Genomic DNA, 21,267 nt, shown 5'->3' with positions numbered 1-21,267 from the left:
ACCATGTACAGCACATAACTTCATCAAATCACCAACAGCAGGTCTTAGTGTAGGAGGAAAAAAAGTCCTGGAAAATATGTAGGACACATGAAGAGCCAAAACCCTACAGACTTTCACCTCCCTATTGAAGCCAGATGTTTACTTAACTGGCCAATTTTGATAAATGGCATAATGATAACTATTATGTATTGGGGTAATTTTATATCAGCATAGCACCATATTGTTTTGTTTTATGGCCAAAGCGAAGTTGTTTTGTGCCCACAGCCAGGTGTTGGTTTCGGCCTAATTGATAAGGGTTCAGGAGGAACACGGTTTTCATGTTAGTCCAACATGGCACCCATCGAGGCCTGAACATAATCAACTCTTTGCAGCCCTGAGCGGAGCGCGGGATTATAAAGAGGCGTCCTATGCCACCAAGTGCAGCCAGCAGAGCTGCTGGCTTATCTCGCAGACACAGTGGTGGGTATTTTCAGCTACTCCAAACTTGGTATGTGCGAATCCTGCTTGGACACAAAGTCGCCGCTGCGGTTCTTTCTTCTTACTTCACAGCCCGAGTCCTAAATAACACACATTTGAACATTCTCACAGCTGAATCAAAAGTGATCACAGTGCCTCAGTGTGAAATTCTGCCACTTCCTGGTTCTGGTGCACTCTCAATAGCTATAATGTTATAATATCTGCATTTCCCAAAAAAATGTACAAGACAGTTTTTTTAGACAGTTTTGTTGTAATTTAAAACTTGGAAAAATTAAAAAAGACTTTATTTGATATAAGATTATTAGGGTCATTTCTATTCATCACAAAATAAATGTACATCTTTTCACTTTTGGGAGGTTTCTGAATTCTCCACAGTATACTGACGTCAACCCGTCAGCGCAACTGCTTTCTTTTCAAACCTTTAGCACAGATGTTTTCAGAAAAAAAAAAATAAACAGAAAAGAAACAGTGTTAAACAGTAGTGATCCTACAATAAAAAAAATCACAGACCAAATGACACAAAAGACAAAAGAACACTTAGCGTTGTAGCATAGCTCATTTTATTGTTTAAACAGTTTTGCATAGGAAATATATCCACTTCCAGTAATTGACTGCAGTAAAAACAGCTGCTAGCAGTATAGGCTGGATATAACAGTAACAATCACAAAAAAGTCAAGCGCTATTTACACTCATTTTTAATCTTGTGGCAATTTTAGCCCCCAGATGCAACTAGCTTGAAGGCAGTGCCTACTGTTTCGCTGTGAAAACTGAAAAAAATCAAAACAACAAACAAAAAAAAAACCTGAAGAACTGAAGAAATCAAAACAGCTGAAAAACAAGGCCTTCGCTATACAGCTTCTTGAAGGATACCTGCATTTCCTGAACTGTGAATGAAACACAAATGTATGGAAAAGTCTATGACGTACATTCATGAACTTACATTGCCTTACATTTCATACAACTGCGTTGTTACTACAATCACTAGAGGCTGATACAACCTTTAAAAACACTTGTTGCTGTTGTTGCCATGTCACAAATCCATGTGTGAAAATGCCATTTGTTTTGCAGAGGGTGTAAAAGTGCCACAAGACTCAAACGAAATAAACCCTGCTGTGGAGCTGGCAAGCATCATTTTTTTTTTTTTTTATTTCAATTGACATTTTTTTCCATCATCTACTGTAGTACTAAGTGTAGCATTGACAATCTAAAGAAACACACTGCCCAACTACTCATTTAATCTCCTCAAAGAAATATCGAGAGACCAGGGCACTCCATCCAATATGACTAAAATTCGAAAATGAACAAATCACAAAAACGCTTAAAAAGGACACATCACATAAAACCCAGGGGGGTAAAAAAAAAAGTTAAAAATACAGGAAGAGGCATCCCACACATTCTGTTTTGACTGAAGTTGTATTTGTGAATTTTTATTCATTTTTATTTTATTCATTTCCCCAAAGAAATCTCAATCAGTGTTTTTTTTTTTTCTTATTTTATTTACAACAGGAAGTCCACTGAGACTCTGAGCTGGAACAGGCACTGCTTAACATATATACTGTATACTGTATATATATATATAATTTTTTTTTTATCTTTTTTATCTTTTTTTTTGGTAAACGTCTCATAATATGCTGGTTTCTTAAAACGTTCCTGTTTATGTCGACCTGATGTTCATTCATGCCACTGAAAATGCCCTAATAATGTACATGGAAATGTAGAAATGGACTTAAAAGGTCCTCTTGCCTTTTTTCCTGCAGTGATCCACATTCAGGTGAACTAAAGACAGATATTACATGAGTGCCACCAGCCCTCCTTGCATAAGGAAAATACTTGTGGGCTTCTCAATGTCCATGAGCATGGCTTTCAGAACTGATACCAAGTGTAATACTCAACGTTACCAGGCCATTCTCTCATGTAATGTAATACGTGTAATGCTATGAAAAATTCGTTCACTAATAAACTGATTAAAACAAAAAAAGGATCAGCCCTTTGAAAAAGAAGAAATGACTAAAAATCACTACTAAAACACAAGAAAAAAAGGGTAGAAATTGACCATAACTCCCCTGATAAACCTCATAACACTGTATACTGTCGTGAAGGGGGAAGTGTTATGAGCTACCATGACGATACTCAGTCAGACTAGATGTAACCGCTCAGGCTAAATAGAGCACATTCAAACGGCGCACCAATGAAACGGGTAGTGGGAACTGTGGAAAGTGCAAATGCTGTTTGTCAAATTCTCCTCAGCGATGACGACATAACGGGATGTCTACAGAGCCGCACGAAGCCTTCTGAGAGCTTTACATCTCTCAGTACCGCCCCTAAATACAACACGATGAATATGACTAGCACTTATCTTAGCATGGCGATCACTGCCCCCATTGGGGCACATGTAAACACTATGAACGAACAAGCCTAAGAGTCAGCATTATCAGAACTCAAGATGTGCACTGCATTGTGGGTAAGCTTCTAGCAATGAGGGGGAAGGTGGGGGGTGGGGTGGGGGGTAACATGCTTTCTTTTGCACAAGACAGCAGAACAATATATGATGTCTTTAACAACATTACCCTGGTACTCACTGTTGGCAGACTCAAATCAGGCGGCGTTTTAAAGTGACGGGGATTTCCGTAATCTACCGTAAAACAACAAAACGCGACCCTAGCCAACATGACTTTATCATTAGTTCTCTTCCCATTTTTGAGATCACATTATCACGTCACACGCACTCTATGTCCACACTAACAAAAACGACACTCTGAACATTTATGAAATGTCTCCAAAAATCCAAGTTAATCTACACAAAACACAACAAAAGACCTTCATTGTTTTCTTTAAAACATTTACAGTCCCACATAGGAATTCACCTCCACTTTTTAAGTAAAACAAAACGAAAATTAAACCAAAACAAATAAAATTACACAATCGCTCTAATTCTCTTATTTAATGGGCAGCTAGAGCTGTATCTCAACTTGTAGCCTATTTTTACAATAATAATTAATAAAAAATGTTGGGCATCAAATTCATTGTCTTATTTTTTCTTTTTTTTTAAAGGTTTGCTTTTTATAAACAATGATAAAGAAAAAAGTTTACAGTGTACAAACTTTTGTCTACAAGGCAGGCATTTCAATAGAAAGATCCTCACTTGCTCATATCTCGTAGTGTCAGAGTCAGCTTTACACACTCGCACTCACACTCATACATACATACTCACACACACACACACACACACACACACACACACACATCGCACCAACACAAACAAATTTCACAGAGCTGCCAGAGCAGATTTCAACCCCTAAGGACTACTACCAAAAGACTATTGCTATTACCTCGGCCATCATAATGGCCCTCACCCACAGCCTTCTTCACCGTTTTGAACGCACCTAAGACCACAAAAACAATACAACGACCCTGACACTCCCATCACTCTAGGGGAAATGCACTTCAGTGGCATAGCCAATGGCCAAAAGGCTGCAAAGCACTTACATGTTTTTTTTTCAAATCCTAAGGAAAAGAAAAGGCAGAGCAGTGCACATAAAACAGGGTGGCTTCATTTTTAATATTTTCTATTATTTACTTTTATATGTCTCTAAATTTAAATGAGCAATGGTTGAGAAGGAGGAGAGATCGAGCTTGACTTGAGTTTATTTACTTTTAATATTTTTTTGAATTTGTGTTTCTTGTTCTGAGGACTGGTTTTAATGATGAAGGATGCATGATTGGCTGGTAGTTGGGCTTAAGTGCAAACAGCAGGAACGTAGTGTAAATCTGATAATGTCGTAGTCGTCTTGAAAGCAAACCTAACAACTGATGCTGATAATGCCCCATGTAGCATTATGCCTGAGTTACAGAGTTTTAGACTTCAGTGTTAAATTGAAAGGACACTATAGGTGGATGATTGCCTATGTGCTGTATAAGTGCTAAACGTTTAATCTGCAGTGAGATATCTTGGTCCTCCAGACCAAATGGGGAACAGATAAGGCTCTTCCTCTGAAGTCCACAGCTTATCACAAAGAGAACAGAAAATATAGATAATGAGCTAATACGGTGTCCCCGAGCCTGACTGACATCTCGATAAGGCTACAACTGGGAATATCTCCAAGATAGCAAAACAATAAAGAATAGCAAAGTCATTTTTTTCTGATTGTGAGAGAGTTTAATCACGCAGGACAGCGTGGTGATTGTAACGCATTTTATAACAAGTCACTTTTTTCACTTTTTCTTTTTTTTTTTTTAGTAAAAATGTAAGGCATCTACTTTGAAATTGCATATTGCTACTTATGCAGAAGCAATGCTTGACATACTCTTCATAGCTTTCAAGACAGAACCGACAATATATATGATAGATAGATGTTGTGCATTATGTTAAATGATGTCAGATCAGTGTCTGATGAAAGAATTAACAGGTAACCATGTGTAGTGCATGAATAAAACTTAATGTCCTCATTGCATAAAGGTCAATCTGCAGATAAATCTGATTGATCTAAGCGATGCTCCGGATTTCATAGCTGATTGTCATTCTCAAGCCAAGCTTTCTCTTCTGTGAAAATGAGCTTCTTCCAGGAGTCAGGCTAGCACCCCAGGTGTGAAGATTAAAGAAAGTGTTGGTTAGTCACAGTAGACAGATCAGTGACTTTGCAGCCGTATTAGACCAAATGGTGCATTCTTTGCAGACATGCTACAAAGTGTAGAAAAATAATTAATCCCCTCACAGAGAATACGAAACAAAACAACCCTTACAAGCACCTTTCCATCTTTCAGTACACTCAAAAGAAAAAAAAGGGAAAAAAAGGAAGAAAAAAAGAAACGACCTTGTCATACACTGCATAGACAGCAGTTCCCACTTTGGTCAATAAAAAAAAGAAAATAACAACAACAACAACAACATCAACAATGACAACAACATTAACCATGACAACATCAACAAAATAAATGTTTACACTATCTGTATCTCCTTACTAGCTTCTAATAATCGACATAGCTAAAAGCACTACCTACATAGGCAAAACTTGGTATTGCATAATTTGTATAATTCTGGACCCCTCCCTCCCCAATAATGACTGGAAGATGAAAAACAAAAAATAAAACAACACCAAAATACTGAAAAATAATGCTGGTTGATTATAAACTTTAGAACGGCAACTATACACAGCCTTGATATGCACTGTAAATGTGAGATAAAGTAGTAAATGGAGCTAAAAATCAACAATGTCACAATTTCATCCAGAGTACAAAATATTTCTTATCATAAAAATGTTATTTTTTTTCTAAAACGGTAATAAATGCAGCAAAAACAAGTGTAGTGATGTCTATATTCAAAGGCAAGGCACGTAATGTGGACTATATATCTTCGTGCAAATTAACATTATTGGAAAGATTAGTTATATAAATATATCTGATTGGAGAGGCGATGGCATTGGGACTGCCGTGAACAATTGCGGATTGATGGGACTGCAACTCTTGGGATCCACCAAACTGGGCATAAAAGAAGCACCATGAGACCTAGCCTCACCCTGCAGGTTAGTGTTAAACTGAGTGCAGATTTTACAACATAACACACACACACACACACGCACGCACACACGCACGCAAGCACACACATTTACTCTTAAATTACTTCACCAGCCTGCGTTCCTCATGTTTCTTGTAATATCACATTGTAAACAGTAGCTTTATAAGCTAATGGCCCAAATGAAAATGCACACTAAATTGGTGGGTACTACATCAAAATAAGCCATTTTATACACGCGGTATATCTGTGTCTTTTCACCTTTTTAAGTTTCTGTTTGCCATTTCACAAAATAAATTAAACAATAGCTACCCGAGTGCTGGGTACGGCTCAAGATAAGTGCTGTTTTGTTCGTGTTCAGTTCTGCTCAGGTAAACGTTCACTGTCAATCACGCCTTTCCACCCTCAACTATCCCCCATTTTCATATTCGAGGATGCAATTTTAAATTGTATTTCATGATTTAAAAGTTTAGTAAAAACTTTTACTCCCCTTTCCTTTAGAGTCCTAGGGCAGACAGACTATGATAGCTTCCCTTCAGTAAAAAAATCATTTAAATTGCACTTGCCTCATATGAGATATTTTCTTTTTTTCATTTTCTGAAAATCCTTTCTAGAATATGTCAAAAAATGAATGGGGTTGTTTTTCTAACCTATTAATACAGGTCTTTTTCTTTCACTGAAAAAAGTTAAGAGTTCTTAACTCTTAAGAGAGTAAAGGTAATATTTACCTTTAAAGGAAATACAAATCTAAGATTGACAAGATTACAGATACCAGAAGGTGACTTTCAATCACAGAAAATGATAAATTTAGAGGGTAAAAAAATAAAAAATAACAACAGAAAGATCAGAATTGCTAAAAATCGTTCCTATGATTATGTTATGAAACGTCTGAGCTTAGTTTGATGCGTTTGTCAGAATTGGAGCCTGTTTTCCCAAAACGTCCAGCCAGCCAGCCCTTGTGTGCCTCTCTTTCTACACCTGCTCATAAATCAAGACTAGAAATTGTGACGTAAGAATGAGAGAAAACACTACAAGAGACTAGCGTGTCATGCAAAAACATTAAGGCATCTAATTTTTTTTTATGGTAAATATCACAGTATGTCAGTTGAGGGGCCTCCTCACACAATGACTGACTGGCATGGAGAGGCTCGTGCCAGCTTTGACCCAGCCCACTCTTCTGTTCTAGGTCAAAGTCCTTCAGTGGGAGGGACAAAAGTCAATGGCGATTGTATAAGTGCTGCTTGCTGGTTTGTCCACGGACCTGTCACTCCAGAGTCTAGGCTCGGCCCGGCTCGGTCAGTTGCTTGTCTCTGCCTGGAGAAGGGGCTCACCAATGATGTTTATGCTGTAATTCTGGACATTTGTTGGCAGAATCTGAGTCCCGTTCGACACTTGGAATGGAATTAAGCTCGCCCAGGTACCACTGTTAATAAAAAAGAGAAAGACGGATTAAATACAATGAAGCAAACATACTAAACACGCCAAAACCTGGGGTAAAAACAAATTAGGATTAACAAACCATGTGAAAGAATTATTTCAAATTTACTCATTATTCTTACTTGTAAATAGGCCAGTCTGTGAAATAAATATAAACTGAGTCAAGCACATCATATGACTAACAAGATTATGATTCATGTCTATATTGAAATACTTCAGGAAATTGCAAGATTAGATAACGGAGTTGCATAATATATCACTTTTGCTATTGTTATGATACTGATCTCTGCAATGGAGATTTCTAAGAACATAGCAATATGCAAAAAAGATTAACAACTAATGACATCATAGATGAAGGATTGTACATGTTGTAACCAGTTAGACCAAATCTCAGGTGTACTAAATCTGATTCCACCCAGATGGGTTCATGATAATGGGCAAGGTTAAAATATGGAATTCTGTGCATATTGTGCAGGCCAGACTCACAAACCTCCATCTGGTTCAACTGAAGATAATATGAAATCCTTTATACCTCTGCTGTATACCATGAGAGCAAGGATAAAAATCATTTGCTTCATTCCAAATTTAACCTACATTTTAACATTTCTGTTCTTAATAAGTCCTAAGGCAGTGTTAATTACAGGTATTGTCTACATGCAGGCTATGATTACGGAACAAATCTACTGAACAAAGCAAATCTTACTGAGCAAATAATGCTGCTTGATTGTAAACTTTAATTTAATTATGGGTTTCCATTTTTTCCCACAGTCTGTCTGAAGGGCTTCATTGCACCCCCCTCACCCTCCCTACACTAATCATGGATAGCACCGGGGCACAGGAAACCCGTAGAAACAAAGCTTCCACAGTGAGTGGATGGATAAGGAGAAGGGGAGTCCCCCCCCCCCTTATTTTTTCAGAGCGCCTGCACCCATCTCAACCCCCCGGGGGCTGACACCCACTCTCTGATCAATAGGGTTAAGTCAGGGGCTGATTGTGTACCGTACTTTCCCATCCGCATTCGGCTAGCATGCTAGCCGCACAACAACACAAGACTGTTAATTGCGAGCGGCGGCGCAGGCCTTGAATGCGAAAGCGCCGGGGTGCACAAACACCATGTTGTTCCCTGGGGGGAGGACAGCGGGGGTCTGAATGGTACGTACATGTGTCGAATAATTAGGCAGGCCAGAAACCACTACCCCCCCACCACCTCCTCCTCCTTCTTTTCCGTCTCCCTCTCGCTCTTAAATACCTGTCTCGCACAATCAGCGCTTTCTGTTTGCAGATTACAGACCGTGCTCCTGCTTCTTTCAACAGTGCCCAGTGCACACAGCCACCTCTTTGTTATTTTTCTTCTTCTCTTTTACTCCCCCCCACATAAAAAAGAGGAAAAAAAGACACAGAAATGGCTGGGTGTGGGCGGTGGTGGGCAAAAAAGGGCATAGTGGGTTGTTTGAAGGAAGGCAACAGTAAACAGAAGAGGCTGAGCGACTTTTCCCTGAGACCTCTGAGATGCAGGTGCATAGCTTCAGTTGATCAGCTGGAGGGTGGGGGTGTGGAGGGTTTAAAGGAGCTTTCTTTGGGGGGTTTGTTTGTTTTCCAAAGAGGACATGAGGGGTCTCAGGCTGATGGCTGGTGAAGGCGACAGGGACTCAGCGGATGTAGAACACTGACTTTATTCTTCCCCTGGCTGCCTGGAGTGACACGCCTGACTGTGGACATGAATGCAGCTAATGATTCAGTCTGCATTTTATACAAATCACCCACAGCTAAGGGGGCTGAGACTTCACTTAAAACAATAGAGCCAAAGTTTATGATTCCAGCGACACAAACACGGTCGCACTTTACAAAGCATGGGATAGAAGCAGAGTGAAAGGAAGGCTGGGGAAAACAGACTGGAAGCAGAGAACAAAGAGAGAATGAATTAAGGAGGGAAATAAAAGAAAGGAAAAACTGCATTGCTTCACATGAGTTTATCTCTATGGAAAAGGAAGGGGGAAAAATAACTGTTAATAAATATATTAAATCAACACTGGTCAAACCAATCATGTTAAATGCAAAATATAGGTAAAAAAAAAAAAGCAAAACTTATTTTAAATGTAATTTTTTCGTATTATGTGCATTCCAGTTGACATTTTTTTTCAGTGAGTTTTTTTCTACTTCTCTTGACCCTCACCATATTTGCTCTATGATCATCCTTCTTCTGTACTCTTCTGTACTTCTTTCTCTCCCTGACCTGCCAGAAATCATCTGACAGGAAAGGAGAGATTAAGTTTTTCTTACCTTGCTGAACAAAGAGAGCTCAGAGGAGGGAAACACTCTGCAGCGACTTGGCTTTAGATTTTAAGCTGGCTTTTTATCCCTTTCTTTCTGTCTGTCTCTCTCTCTCTCTCTATCTCACTCTCTCTTTGTTACATACCACTCACTCCACAGCAACACAGGAGAGCGCAGCAGTAATGGATTACTTTCTGGGCGGTGCAGATGGTCCTCAGCTCCTCAGTCCTCCTGTGGATCTCTGCCCCAGAGCCCAGCCTCGACCCTTTGCACAGCGCCATTAGTGCCGTCTCCTGGCCGATTGATCGCTGGGTCTAGTGGGGTGCCACCCCTTCTTTAACAATTTCAAGTTCAGTCTGGCATTACCTAATGTCTGGTTTCCCCTGGATACCAGACAGCTTAAGATGTGACAGCTCCCGTCCACGAGGGGGTTACAGGGGGTTATAGAGGAGGGAGAGAAGGGAAACGGGGAACAAACAACATTCCTCACGCTTCGTGTCCCTTATCAAATTCTGCACTGTCGCAGAGCCCTCTTCGCTATCCGTTAGCCCATCCTGCTCTTCTTCCCTCCAAAGTCCACTTGGCTGTAGTGGCAAGCTTACAGCATGCTTCATTTGGGGATCAGGGCCTAAATTAGATTATCTAATGGCATCTTAATGGATTGCTGACCCCATTTCCTCCAGGATGGCAATGAGCAAGACTGGCTGCAATTCAATTTGGGCTGAGCCATGGGCCGACGTGCGCGGTTCTCCGCCAAAGCAGCCTCGTCCGCATGCAAGCAACAAATTACATTTACATACAGCGGTCCAATCACCCGAGGCCCAGCTTGCAAACTATGTTAGCCTCCGTCTATGTCAAACCATTTTCTGTTTAAAGAAAAATATTATAGCAAAGCTGGTTTTACACAATCCAGCAGCAAAGTCCTCCAAAAATGCTACAAAACATTAACTGTAAAATAGCATGCCTGTGATGGAATGCATTTCTCAACTGCCCCTTTCGAAAGCTACAAAAATGGGGTTGGAGAAAATGGCTCAGTAACTGTGGCGACCACAGCGGAAGCTCGAGCGTGCTCAATGCCACTCCGCCACACCACAGAATAAGTGCTGAGAGGAAATGCTGAGCAAGGGTTTTTTTCCAGCACTGCCATGCAGAGAGGGAAAAAAATGAGAAAGCTCCTTTGGAAAATAAAAAGAGAGAAAGAGAGGGTGTGCAAGACAGACAAGTGTCCACCATGTTGGAGGAGAAAGAATGGCTCAAGGAGGAAACCTAAAATAAGCCCAACTACAAAAGGTCAAGGTGATGGGAAATGTAACAATTCAAGTCGTAGAAGTGAAAAAATGAATGATGGGGTGTATTAACTGACTCCAGTATGAATAGAGGTATGTTGTAAAGGAAATGGCAAAAGGCCCAAATGATTCATGATGTTGGTTATTAGACATATGAATGCCCTATGTGATCCTTCTTTAAATATGTTAGCCTCCATAGTTCACGTCACTTTGTACAACTTGTGCAATATTTATTTACTACATATTAGTTCTGGGTGATATGAATCAAACATTTGACCTCAATTAAGATGAATAAATGAAGGACACTGTATATAATAAACATAAGCAATTGGTATAAGACGACACTTTCAATATTAGTGTATCCATACTAGCTAGAACTCTATGGGAATTCAAATACATAGTGACCAGCTCCAATTAAAATCCTAACAAGCTGTTATATATAATATTATAGGGATGCATAATGATACTGTTATACTAAATATTTCCTCACTTCCACACACACACTCAGATATAGAGATATATCTGCAGATATATATCTGCATATCTACATAGCATCGTATATTTACTTATTCTTATTAGTCTTACTTAACATATGTCTGCGAAATATTTGTATATAGTGTAATTTATTATGTGTATTGTTATTGAGTGTACTGTGTGTATTGTTTATACTGTAAAGCTATCTGTATATTTTATTTCATATTGTATTTTATTTGATTATTTTTCTTGTAAATATTGTTCTCTGCACATTGGTGGGAATCTGCACCCAAATGTTTCACTCACATGTACACCTGCACTCTGTGACGCAACATAAAAAAAACTTGAATCTTAAAATAAAACATTTAACATGTATTTTGTGGTAGTAGCCAATTCTTGAAAGTAATAACATTTTCAGAGTTTAGGCATATCGCCAATAAAAGGTTATTGCAAAAATACCCTGAAATTTCTAGATTTGTTTAGAGCCTTTTTGCTCATGTATGAAATTCATTGCAATATGGCCTGAGAGGATTATCTCATTAGGAGGTAATAAAACACAGAAGAGCTACATACTAAGGTTGTCAGGGCTCAGAAAATCTAAGCTAACCTTTAGAACAATGCAGCCTGCTGCTTTTGCTAAGCTCATAACAGATCCTCGTCATTCAGAGTACGTTCAGAGTTCTGCTATTTCCCATTAGCACCAACTGTTGTTACTCTTGTTGTTCTTGAGAAATGCAAGTATTAACCACCAATGCTCTCATACATGGGAATTTCACTAGAAGATTTTTTTCTAGGAATTCCATGTCCTCATTCCTGTAGACTAATCAACCGAGAGAGTTGGTGAAAGAACAGAGAGGAAAAACTTGTTGCAGACACACACACACACACACAATCTTCAAAAGAGTTCAAAGAGTTCTTAAAGGATTTTGGCACGTATACATGTGTTAGATTGGACAAAGACTCATAAGGAGGTGATTTAGAGTTCCAACAACGGAGTAAATTCTCAAGTCATGTCTCTGGCACCCACTTCTTGCTGTCCAAAATGGGCACGGCTCCATAATACAGTAAGGACATGACCTACATTTGGCTCCTGAACAAAACTGCTAAGTCACACAGCCTCTTCCAGTTAAACAAAATCAAACACTGCCCTTTCCAAAAAAAAAAAAAATATGTGAATGTACACATCAATGTTAAATATTTTCTTTAACATTGTTAAATATTTTTTTCTCTTTTTTTTGAGCCCTGCTGTGCATTTTGGTATATCTTTAGACAATAAGAACATTCCAGTTCATTACATTTCAACAATATAGCAAACTGCTCTACAATAATGTCTGCTGAAAGATCAAAGAACTGTTTTGTAAAGTCAAAGAAACTGTTGTCAGAAATCTTTATCAATGACACCTCCACTAGCTAGACCCCGTGATTTCCAAAAAGCTTGCTGTGTAGTGTACAGATAGCAGCTATTAGCATTAACTTGTAAATGTTTAAAATGTTAAATAATGAGAAACTGGCTTATGTTTTACATTTTCAATATTTTAATTATTGCTAATGATCTACTACTAGGCACTAAGTTTGTGCATAGTAAAATAGAAAAAAATATGTGTGCACAAAAAAATATATAAAACAGTAGGTAAGTGCTGAACTGACTTGCCAATGCTCATCCACAAATGGTTTTGCAAAACACTGAACCAAAATAGACACTTCTACCTACAACTGCCAAAACAAATAAAATTAACTTCTGTTATGTATTTATTTTGTATGTGTTTGTTGGATGTGAATATTCTTCTCATTTCCAATTTGTCTAGTTCAATGAGCTACAACACAGATTTGTTCAGCAGTGTAATTTAACTCTTTAACTTTGCTACAGGGCAACATTAGTCCTTATTGTAATCTACAAAAACACAGTTCTGTTCAGCAGTGAAATTAAACTCAAAAACTTGGAGCAACTTTAGTTCTCATTGGGTTGATCAGAAGTTTTGACCGTGTTCTGTAAAGTTTATCCAACTTTACAGCAATTACTCTGAATTGAAGAATAAATGCATTTGTGGGTGGAGCATGCATAAAGCCGTTTGACTTGGAAAGGTCATGAAGAGCTTTGCACCACTACAAAGACAGGTTGTGAAGAAAGAAAGAAAAAGAATGAAGTAAAGAAAGAAAAAAAGAAAAGATGGAATGAAGGAAGGAAGGAAGGAAGGAAGGAAGGAAGGAAGGAAGAAGCAAAGAAAGAACGAAAAAAAGACAACACAGGAGAGACTTGATGGAGAGATGTGTTTGAAAATAAAGGAAACGTTTACCTTTGCCAAGAAATCCCCAAAGCCTCCTCTGAGCCATAAGACCTGACGTTTTGATTCACGGGCCAGTCACAAATCCTCAGCTGTCAATCAAACACCTCTCAGTCAGACAACGGGGCCAGCACAACGGTACTAACACACACACATTTAGCATGCAACAAGGCCAGGAGCAGTCTGCCCAGTTCCATATTGTATACTATAAATTACACTTTGTTTAGGCTACTTGACTTATTTAATCAGGATTCTTAAATTAAATGGTTAAACTGCTTTTTAGTAACAACATCAGGCTTAATCAGTTTCCTAAAAAAACTTGCATGAAAAACCTAAATGTACAAAGAGCAAATGTTATATGTAGCATGCAACAACATTAGTGGAGTAATTAATAACTGTTATGGAAGCAAAAACAGAAGAGGTTAGTTTACAAAACTAGGGGCTGTGGGTCACATGGATATCATTCATCTGAGCCAAAACACTTCTGTATGGGAACAGGGACATGCATTCCATCTGGTGCATGCGTTTTGTCATCTAAGCTGCTGTTAGACTTGTTCAAAGCAGATGGGTTGAATGAAGCATGGTCATGCTGTGTGGAGCCCATCGGTGTCAGATATGTTACTTTGTGCCCCTGCTTTTTTGCTAACCTCTAAAAGTATGATGCAAAGACTAAACATAGTAAACATGAGTGTGGATGAAGGAAAAGAATGAATATGAATGCATGATTATACACACTCACTCGTACACACACACGCACCAAGACTGTAGTATGAATGAGACTGGGGTGAGCTCAAACGTATCGTAATGTGGTCTACAAACAGAATGAAATATCCCTGCTAGCTCACACACACACACACACACACACATATATACAAACACATCTCTGCAATGACTGCAACAAAGGCAGAAGTTGACACTTCATCGAACTTTCCATTTCGCTAATGCATGGCGGAAAATATTGCGTCCCTTTCTGCCTGCCGTACTGCAGTACAGCCTATTTACAAGCTTTAATCAAGACTCACTCTCTGAATATTCAGTGCCACTTATTCTCAGTCAATAGAGCTCGCCATTTCTGGAAAGCACCTGTACCATTTTCCAAACTGAATCAATTTCCATCGCAATAAATCTGAGAAGGTGAATAATTGATTTCCTATATTTACTTCAAAGATGCTTTAGCGCTGACCCAGAGAGGCTCAGGTGGCTAAAATATCCATTTCCCTGAGTGAAAGCCACATAAATTAGTAGAGCGAGCACCAGCACTTGCGTTGGACAGGAACTTATTGGAATTTTACTGCTAGCGCAGAAGCGCAGTCATGGTGGTTGCCAGTGTAAATCACTGATACAGTACAAACCGAAGAGCTAATAGAGAAAATATAGCGGATGGGGCAGCTGTGGTAGAACGTCCTATTTAGTCTGAATATATGAAACTCACTAATCCAAATTATTAGTATGTAGTTTCACTTAAAATTGTAGTAAAGTACACAAAGCTAGGTGAAGCATTTTTCTTGTCATTCTGTTCTTGCCTCAGTTTCACACTGTTAGTGTGCGGATATCCACCTCCATCAGTGGAACTGCCAACTTGTGTGTGTATGTGTGTGTGTATGTTTGAGTCTGTTTGTAGCCAGAAAACAATGGCTTTGGGTCAAAGTCGAGGTCAGCTATCAGACTGTTTCAGTGGCGGGTATTTCTCCGTCCTGTTTTGGTCGACCCCCACACACTAAAAAAACAGACACACACAATATGTGGTGAAAGGGCTCAGAAGTGTGGCGATTAGCGTTGAGGCATAAACTTCAGTTCAAGTTCAAGGCTGTATGCCCTGGATAATAGTGAAGAAAAGTTCATTTGAGGTCTGTTGCAAGATATTACACTGACATGCCAAATGTCAAGGAACATGGGACTAGTGTCCCATAACTTCTGCCATGTCTCATTGAATCTATTTACAGCCTATGATTTCTGGCATAGCAATTTGGACTTTGTATTTATTTGTTTCTTAAAAACAAAAAAGATTTTGCTGACCAGAAATTTAATTTAACTTTCAGAGGATTTAAACTCAACACTGCTCTAAATGCCGCATCAAGTTTTCTCTCACTTACTGAGGGACAGCTTGTCCAAATGTCACTCGCATTCGCCAGCTTCAAGTAAATAACAACAGCATGACCAAACGACCAAATACCCAAGCTCAGGGTCAGCAATTAGGCACCCAGTGCTAGCGGGCTTTCAGATGATGCTCAGCGCCCCGGCTGCTTCTGGAGTTTAGTGCCATCTGTCCACATCACCGCTAGATCACAGAGGTGCACTGTGGTGGCGTCAGCACACTAGCCAAGTTAGCGCTAGTGAACAGCTGTGTGTGGAGGCTAGATAAGCGTGCTAACATTAGATAAAGCCAAATAAGATTTTGATCAGCGATCAGTCCCAGACGTGAGACTATAGGCTTTTTCCCAGGATGGAAAAAGACAGCGAGAGAGTGAAAAGGGGGTACAGGGGGCCCTTAGGGAGGACGGCTAATGAAATCTTCTCTTCACTGGTGTTTTCACAAACACTTTACACAGGGGTCTCAGTCTGGAGCAGGTGTTGGGTTTTTGTGTACATGTGTGTATATGTGTGTGTGTGTGTTCGTGCTTACATGTGTGAATTCATCTGTTATTTTACCAAATGTGGTAAAATGGCTGAACAGAAATGCCATTGTAGCAGTCAGACACAATGACCATCTGCTTGTCTGTCTGTCAATTTTGTCACTCAACCTGTTCTGTCCTGTCTGCCTTTTTACGGATAAATCACTGAAGCAAACGTTAGAGACGTTTTGAGTCACATTTCTATATACAAATTCACAGATACTTCATACGTTCTTTCATAGCAACTGTAAGCAGGTTGGATCCATTTTACAGAAGGTTGGTTAAAAATCCTATTCATTTAAATGAGAAACTATAGCAAGCTTTGTTTAGAGCAGTCAAAAGGACTGCAAGGTTTCCAGCATAAAATATAAGCCAACGGATCTGGAATATGTTGTTACAGCGAACAGCGGCAATTGGTAGCATTGAAGCATGACCTTGTATAAAGACTGTGATAAATTTATGTATATACTCTGATAGAACACACACATGTGACATGTGATCAGGTTTAAGTAGCAGAATTTACGAGACTATTCAAAAAATGTGGCTAATTTTTGTGGGTGGATCACGGATAGGTCATTTATCCGTAATGTGCCGTACAAGGACTTATAAGAGCAAGTTCGTCTCCCAAAATCCAACCTGTTTTACAATACGTGGGTTGTCATGGAGACACTTTAAAAGGTCATGACCCCATCTAACTTCCTTAACATCTCCTCTCTGGATGGATTACATAAGCAGTGTTTAAGAGCTCCTCTGGAGCCTGGGCTTATCAGAGGAAACCGTCCATTATCCGTAATAGCTGCAGTCCCAGAGCCGCCCCTTTAAAGCCTGTGCTTCTTCCCGTGTGTCATAAGTAACATGCATGTATAGCCCCCACCTCGTATGTCACATGCGTCACCGGCGATGACAGGCTTGTGGGATAGTATACGCAGATTAAACGTGGGACCCCAGGCTACAAATCATAAGTGGTGAACTGGGCCAATGTTTCCCGCTGCCGCTATAAGGCCCTCATGTGCACAGATGGTTATTGTAAATGAGGTACGCTCAAACAGTTGTCAAGTCGCCAATAGCAGTGGCCTTCACATATATAAGAGCAACGCCTTTTCATCCATGGCAACGTGTATGAGAAGACTAATAACATGTAATGAATGTTTATGTTGAGAATAATTTACCTTTCGGATTGAGCATTTTGTTAATTAGGGGTTGAGGGGGATTCTGAAACCTACAAACCTCTATTTGAATGTTATACTAATCATCAGAAGCCCTATGTTACTTTTTGCCAGTGAAAAAACGTATTTCTTTATTTCAATTAACATTAATCAAGCAGAAATTGAGTTTGATGGAATGTTACTATGTGTGTTACTGCAAACCATGAAAAAAAAATCCATTAATTTATGCTCTATTAATGTTTTAATCATTTGCTGACATAAAAAACAGAAACCAGTCTGATATGTAGACTCAAGCTCAGATACAAAATGCATGCGTAATTCATATTTATTAAGTAATTATATAATGAATTATGTAACAATAATAATAATAACTCTCGACTTATAAGGGTTAACGGCTAATGACGGCTTACCAAGAGTAGAGAGTGAGAAAAAAGAAAACAAAAAAGAGAGAAGATATCGAGAGAGGTAGGAGTAAGACAGAAGGAAAACAAAAATGAGAGAAAGAGCAAGAGAGAGTCAGAAGGAAAGAAGCAGAAAGACAAAGAAAAAAGCAAGACTAGGGGGGTTAAGAAAGAAAGAAAGAAAGCATAAACAGAAGTGGCGGAGTGAGAGAGCAAAGAGAAAACAGAGAGAAAAAAGAACGTGTCTGCGCAGTGAGTGGGCCCTGCCGAGCGTCTGAAGTCTAGACGCTTGTTCTCAGGTTGCAGACGGCTCGACAGCACCCAGCCCCACGGCATGCTGGGAAGGGACGGCTGCGCGGCTGTAAGGTGACGCCATGGTGAAGGCTGTAATCCATACGGCCTCGCGCGTTACACCACACGCCCCACAAAGGCCCAGCAGGGGAACGCAGGTGTCAATACAACTCATAATATCGCATGATGAATCACCCTGCATAAAAGCTAGTGTATACCGGAGACGTTATTTACCCTGCTACGGGGCTCAATAGTCACAGGTTCAGCGCGGGTCAGGCCCCGGCATACAAATCACTGGGCAGAAAACACACAAAGGCCCGGGCTTATATAAACATGATGGATGGCTGATATATCACCCTGTCTGTTTGTGACCCGTCTCCTTATTCTGTGTATTATGGCTGAAACAAAAGACACTAAGTGTGTTGCTGAGGAAAGGCTAGGCAAAGAGAGGCACTGGGTGGACACTGTAGTAGAGCCACTGCAGAGTTGTGAGTGGAATACCTGTCCAAAGGGGCTGTGATAAAATCATATGTCTAAGGTATTGGATTCAACTTTGAATGTCTGTCAGTCATTTTATCTCTCTGTCCATAATGGAACCACTGTTAAGAATAAATATTCTAAATTATATAATTTAAAGAAATGCTAATAGCAAACACAAACTTTACCATTAATGTTTGCAGAGATTAAGTACTTTAAATGTGTCTATTGACATCTTTTACTATTTATTTGTAAGTAGCAGAGCTACTAGAGACTAATCCCGTTACATGTATTTATTTGCAACATAGTCATTTTAATATTGTCTTTTCCCTACTTTAACCTCTGTGCTCTACAGTACTTTAGCAGTGGTGAGCTGCACATTTCTCAGCCCTCGTCCAGCTATGCCAAACCAGAAAGCAATAAAAGCAGAGGCTTGCCATTACTCTAACTCAGGAGCAGGGCAGGAGAAAACCACTAATTATTATGAAGCCGCGTGCAGATGAATTCAATTAGAGGAGGGTGGAAAACCCTGGCCTCGGACCAGGCCTTTCATGCTGCACAGTACTGCTGCTGCTACACACATACCCACTCTCTCACACACACAACTATTTCTACGCTTATAACAGTCTTCTGTCAGAAAGATCACTTTGTTAAACATCTTACGAGCCTAGCTTTTTCACACCAAGTGTTATGGTTTTCTGTGAACAGTTTGATCCAGTCAGAAACAATGCCAGCTATTGTATTACTGTATAACTTTTTCAACACATTGCAAAATTCAATAAATGCCAATGCTGGCCTCAGGAGAGGAAGCTGAAATCAAACAAACATTCAGGTCCTGAAGAACATCCATTAAAGCTGAACACCCGCAAAGCCATAAAAAAGCTGCAGAAATACGTGAAAATGCAGACATGTTTATATTATATTTATATAATCTAGGTTCTGATAGGCTGGCACACTCGTCCTTTGCCATCTAATCTGTTCATGTTTATTCTGGGTTACGCCGTGTTTAAATGAGGATTTGTACTGCAGAGGTTAGACAGACCTAACAGTTTTCAAGGAAAATGGATCCTGATTCTAGGGAATTAGACGAATGCTCTCTCAAGACAATGGTGCTGACCCACACTCAAAATGACCTTCCAGGTTCTGTGGGTCACCATGGTTACAGGGTAACTAAAGGCAATATCTCAGCAACAGAAACTAGGAAACTAAAAAGAAGTCTGCAAACTTATGAAAAGAGCAAAATGTGATATTTAGTGGAAGCCACACGTCTGTTTACAAAATAACCAAGAAGTCTGCAAACTTATGAAAAGAGCAAAATGTGATATTTAGTGGAAGCCACACATCTGTTTACAAAATAACCAACAGAAAATACTTTGTTGTCTATAAAACTGCAGTAGGTTCATTTAATTCATCAAACGATAAGTCTAAAAACTGTGCCAGAGCAAAAAGTGAGAGAGACAGACAGGAGTGATCGAGAAAGTGATGAAGTGAAAATAATCAAAAGATACATATACACAACATCAAAGAGAACATATGAGAAAGAGAATGGTATGAGCAAAAAAAAAAAGACAGAAAGTGACAGAGATTAAATGGGAACATAAATGAATGAAAGAGAACAGAAAAACAGAAAAAAATGAAGCAAATAGAAAAGGATATGAAGTTAAGAGAGGGTGATTGAACATATAATACAGGAAAAATAGAGAAATATAGAATTATTGATAAAGAGTCAAACAGAGTGATGGAATAAAGAGAGTGAAAGTCATAGTGAGCAAAAAAGGGGATGTAAAGAAAATCTAGGAAAAATGCACTAAACAAAGATAATCAGAGAAAGAAAGATAAAATAATATAATATGAAATTAAGAAAATAAAAGATTAAAATAGTAAAAGAGTAAAAATACAATACAAAAAAGAAAAAAGTTAGTGTGAGAAACTATAGAAACAAACAATATGGGAAGAGTGAGAGTAAGAAAGAACAAAAGAAAAGGAGAAACAATCAAAGAAAGAGAAACATGGAAAGAATAAGAGAGAAAGAATAGAGTATAAGCAAGGGAGTGGAGGAAAAAGAGAAAGAGAGAGAGAGAGCAGCATGTGTTTGAGTTAAAGTGCTACTTGTCTGTCTGTGGTGACACCTGTGGTGAGAGCTGAACAGCTGGGTGGGGATTTGGAGAGGAAGAGAGGAAAACAGGGAGGAGGAGAGAAGGAGAGAGGGATGAGCAGCATCTCACCTGTTGCTGGTGGAGGAAGGCAGGGTCTCTAGGGCTCAGTCCCACAAAACGGTTAGCGGTAGGGGTGCCAGGAGCCGAATAACCTGAACAGCGTGTGCGCACACACACATAACACACACATAACACATAAACACAATATAAACAAATGAACGGGGATGTAAACATAAGAATATGCAATCAAAACAAGCATTTGCATCAGGCCTCAAAACTAACTTTATGACCCTAGATTCCGCAACACACACACACAGAAACACATAACTTAAGTAATCAATATCATTGCATGGCCTGTTGATATTTAAATATTCTTTATTAATTATTATAAATAATAGATTTATTATATGTATTGACTTATTTTGGTA

At 39.2% G+C, this 21,267-nt stretch overlaps 1 protein-coding gene across 5 annotated transcripts in view; it reads right to left on the bottom strand.

Moving 5' to 3' along the window:
- Positions 1–1,020: 1,020 nt before the first annotated feature.
- LOC103039837 (nuclear factor 1 B-type) overlaps positions 1,021–21,267 on the bottom strand; it is a 112,339-nt gene continuing 92,092 nt past the window's right edge. For 4 of the 5 annotated variants that reach the window (XM_049481897.1, XM_049481899.1, XM_049481898.1 and 1 more), the window contains exons 10-12: positions 20,909–20,991; positions 13,749–13,828; positions 1,021–7,409 (exon numbers count right to left, since the gene is read on the bottom strand). In XM_049481897.1, coding sequence (XP_049337854.1) covers positions 7,283–7,409; positions 13,749–13,828; positions 20,909–20,991 — 290 coding nt within the window. In that variant the 3' untranslated portion in view covers positions 1,021–7,282. The remainder of the gene's footprint in view (positions 7,410–13,748; positions 13,829–20,908; positions 20,992–21,267) is intronic. The other variant, XM_049481901.1, reaches the window with a different exon arrangement.

Source organism: Astyanax mexicanus, chromosome 8 (assembly GCF_023375975.1).
Source record: "Astyanax mexicanus isolate ESR-SI-001 chromosome 8, AstMex3_surface, whole genome shotgun sequence".
NCBI lineage: Eukaryota > Metazoa > Chordata > Actinopteri > Characiformes > Acestrorhamphidae > Astyanax > Astyanax mexicanus.
Note: the sequence above shows the minus strand (reverse complement) of the source record. Positions and strands in the feature narration are given on the sequence as shown.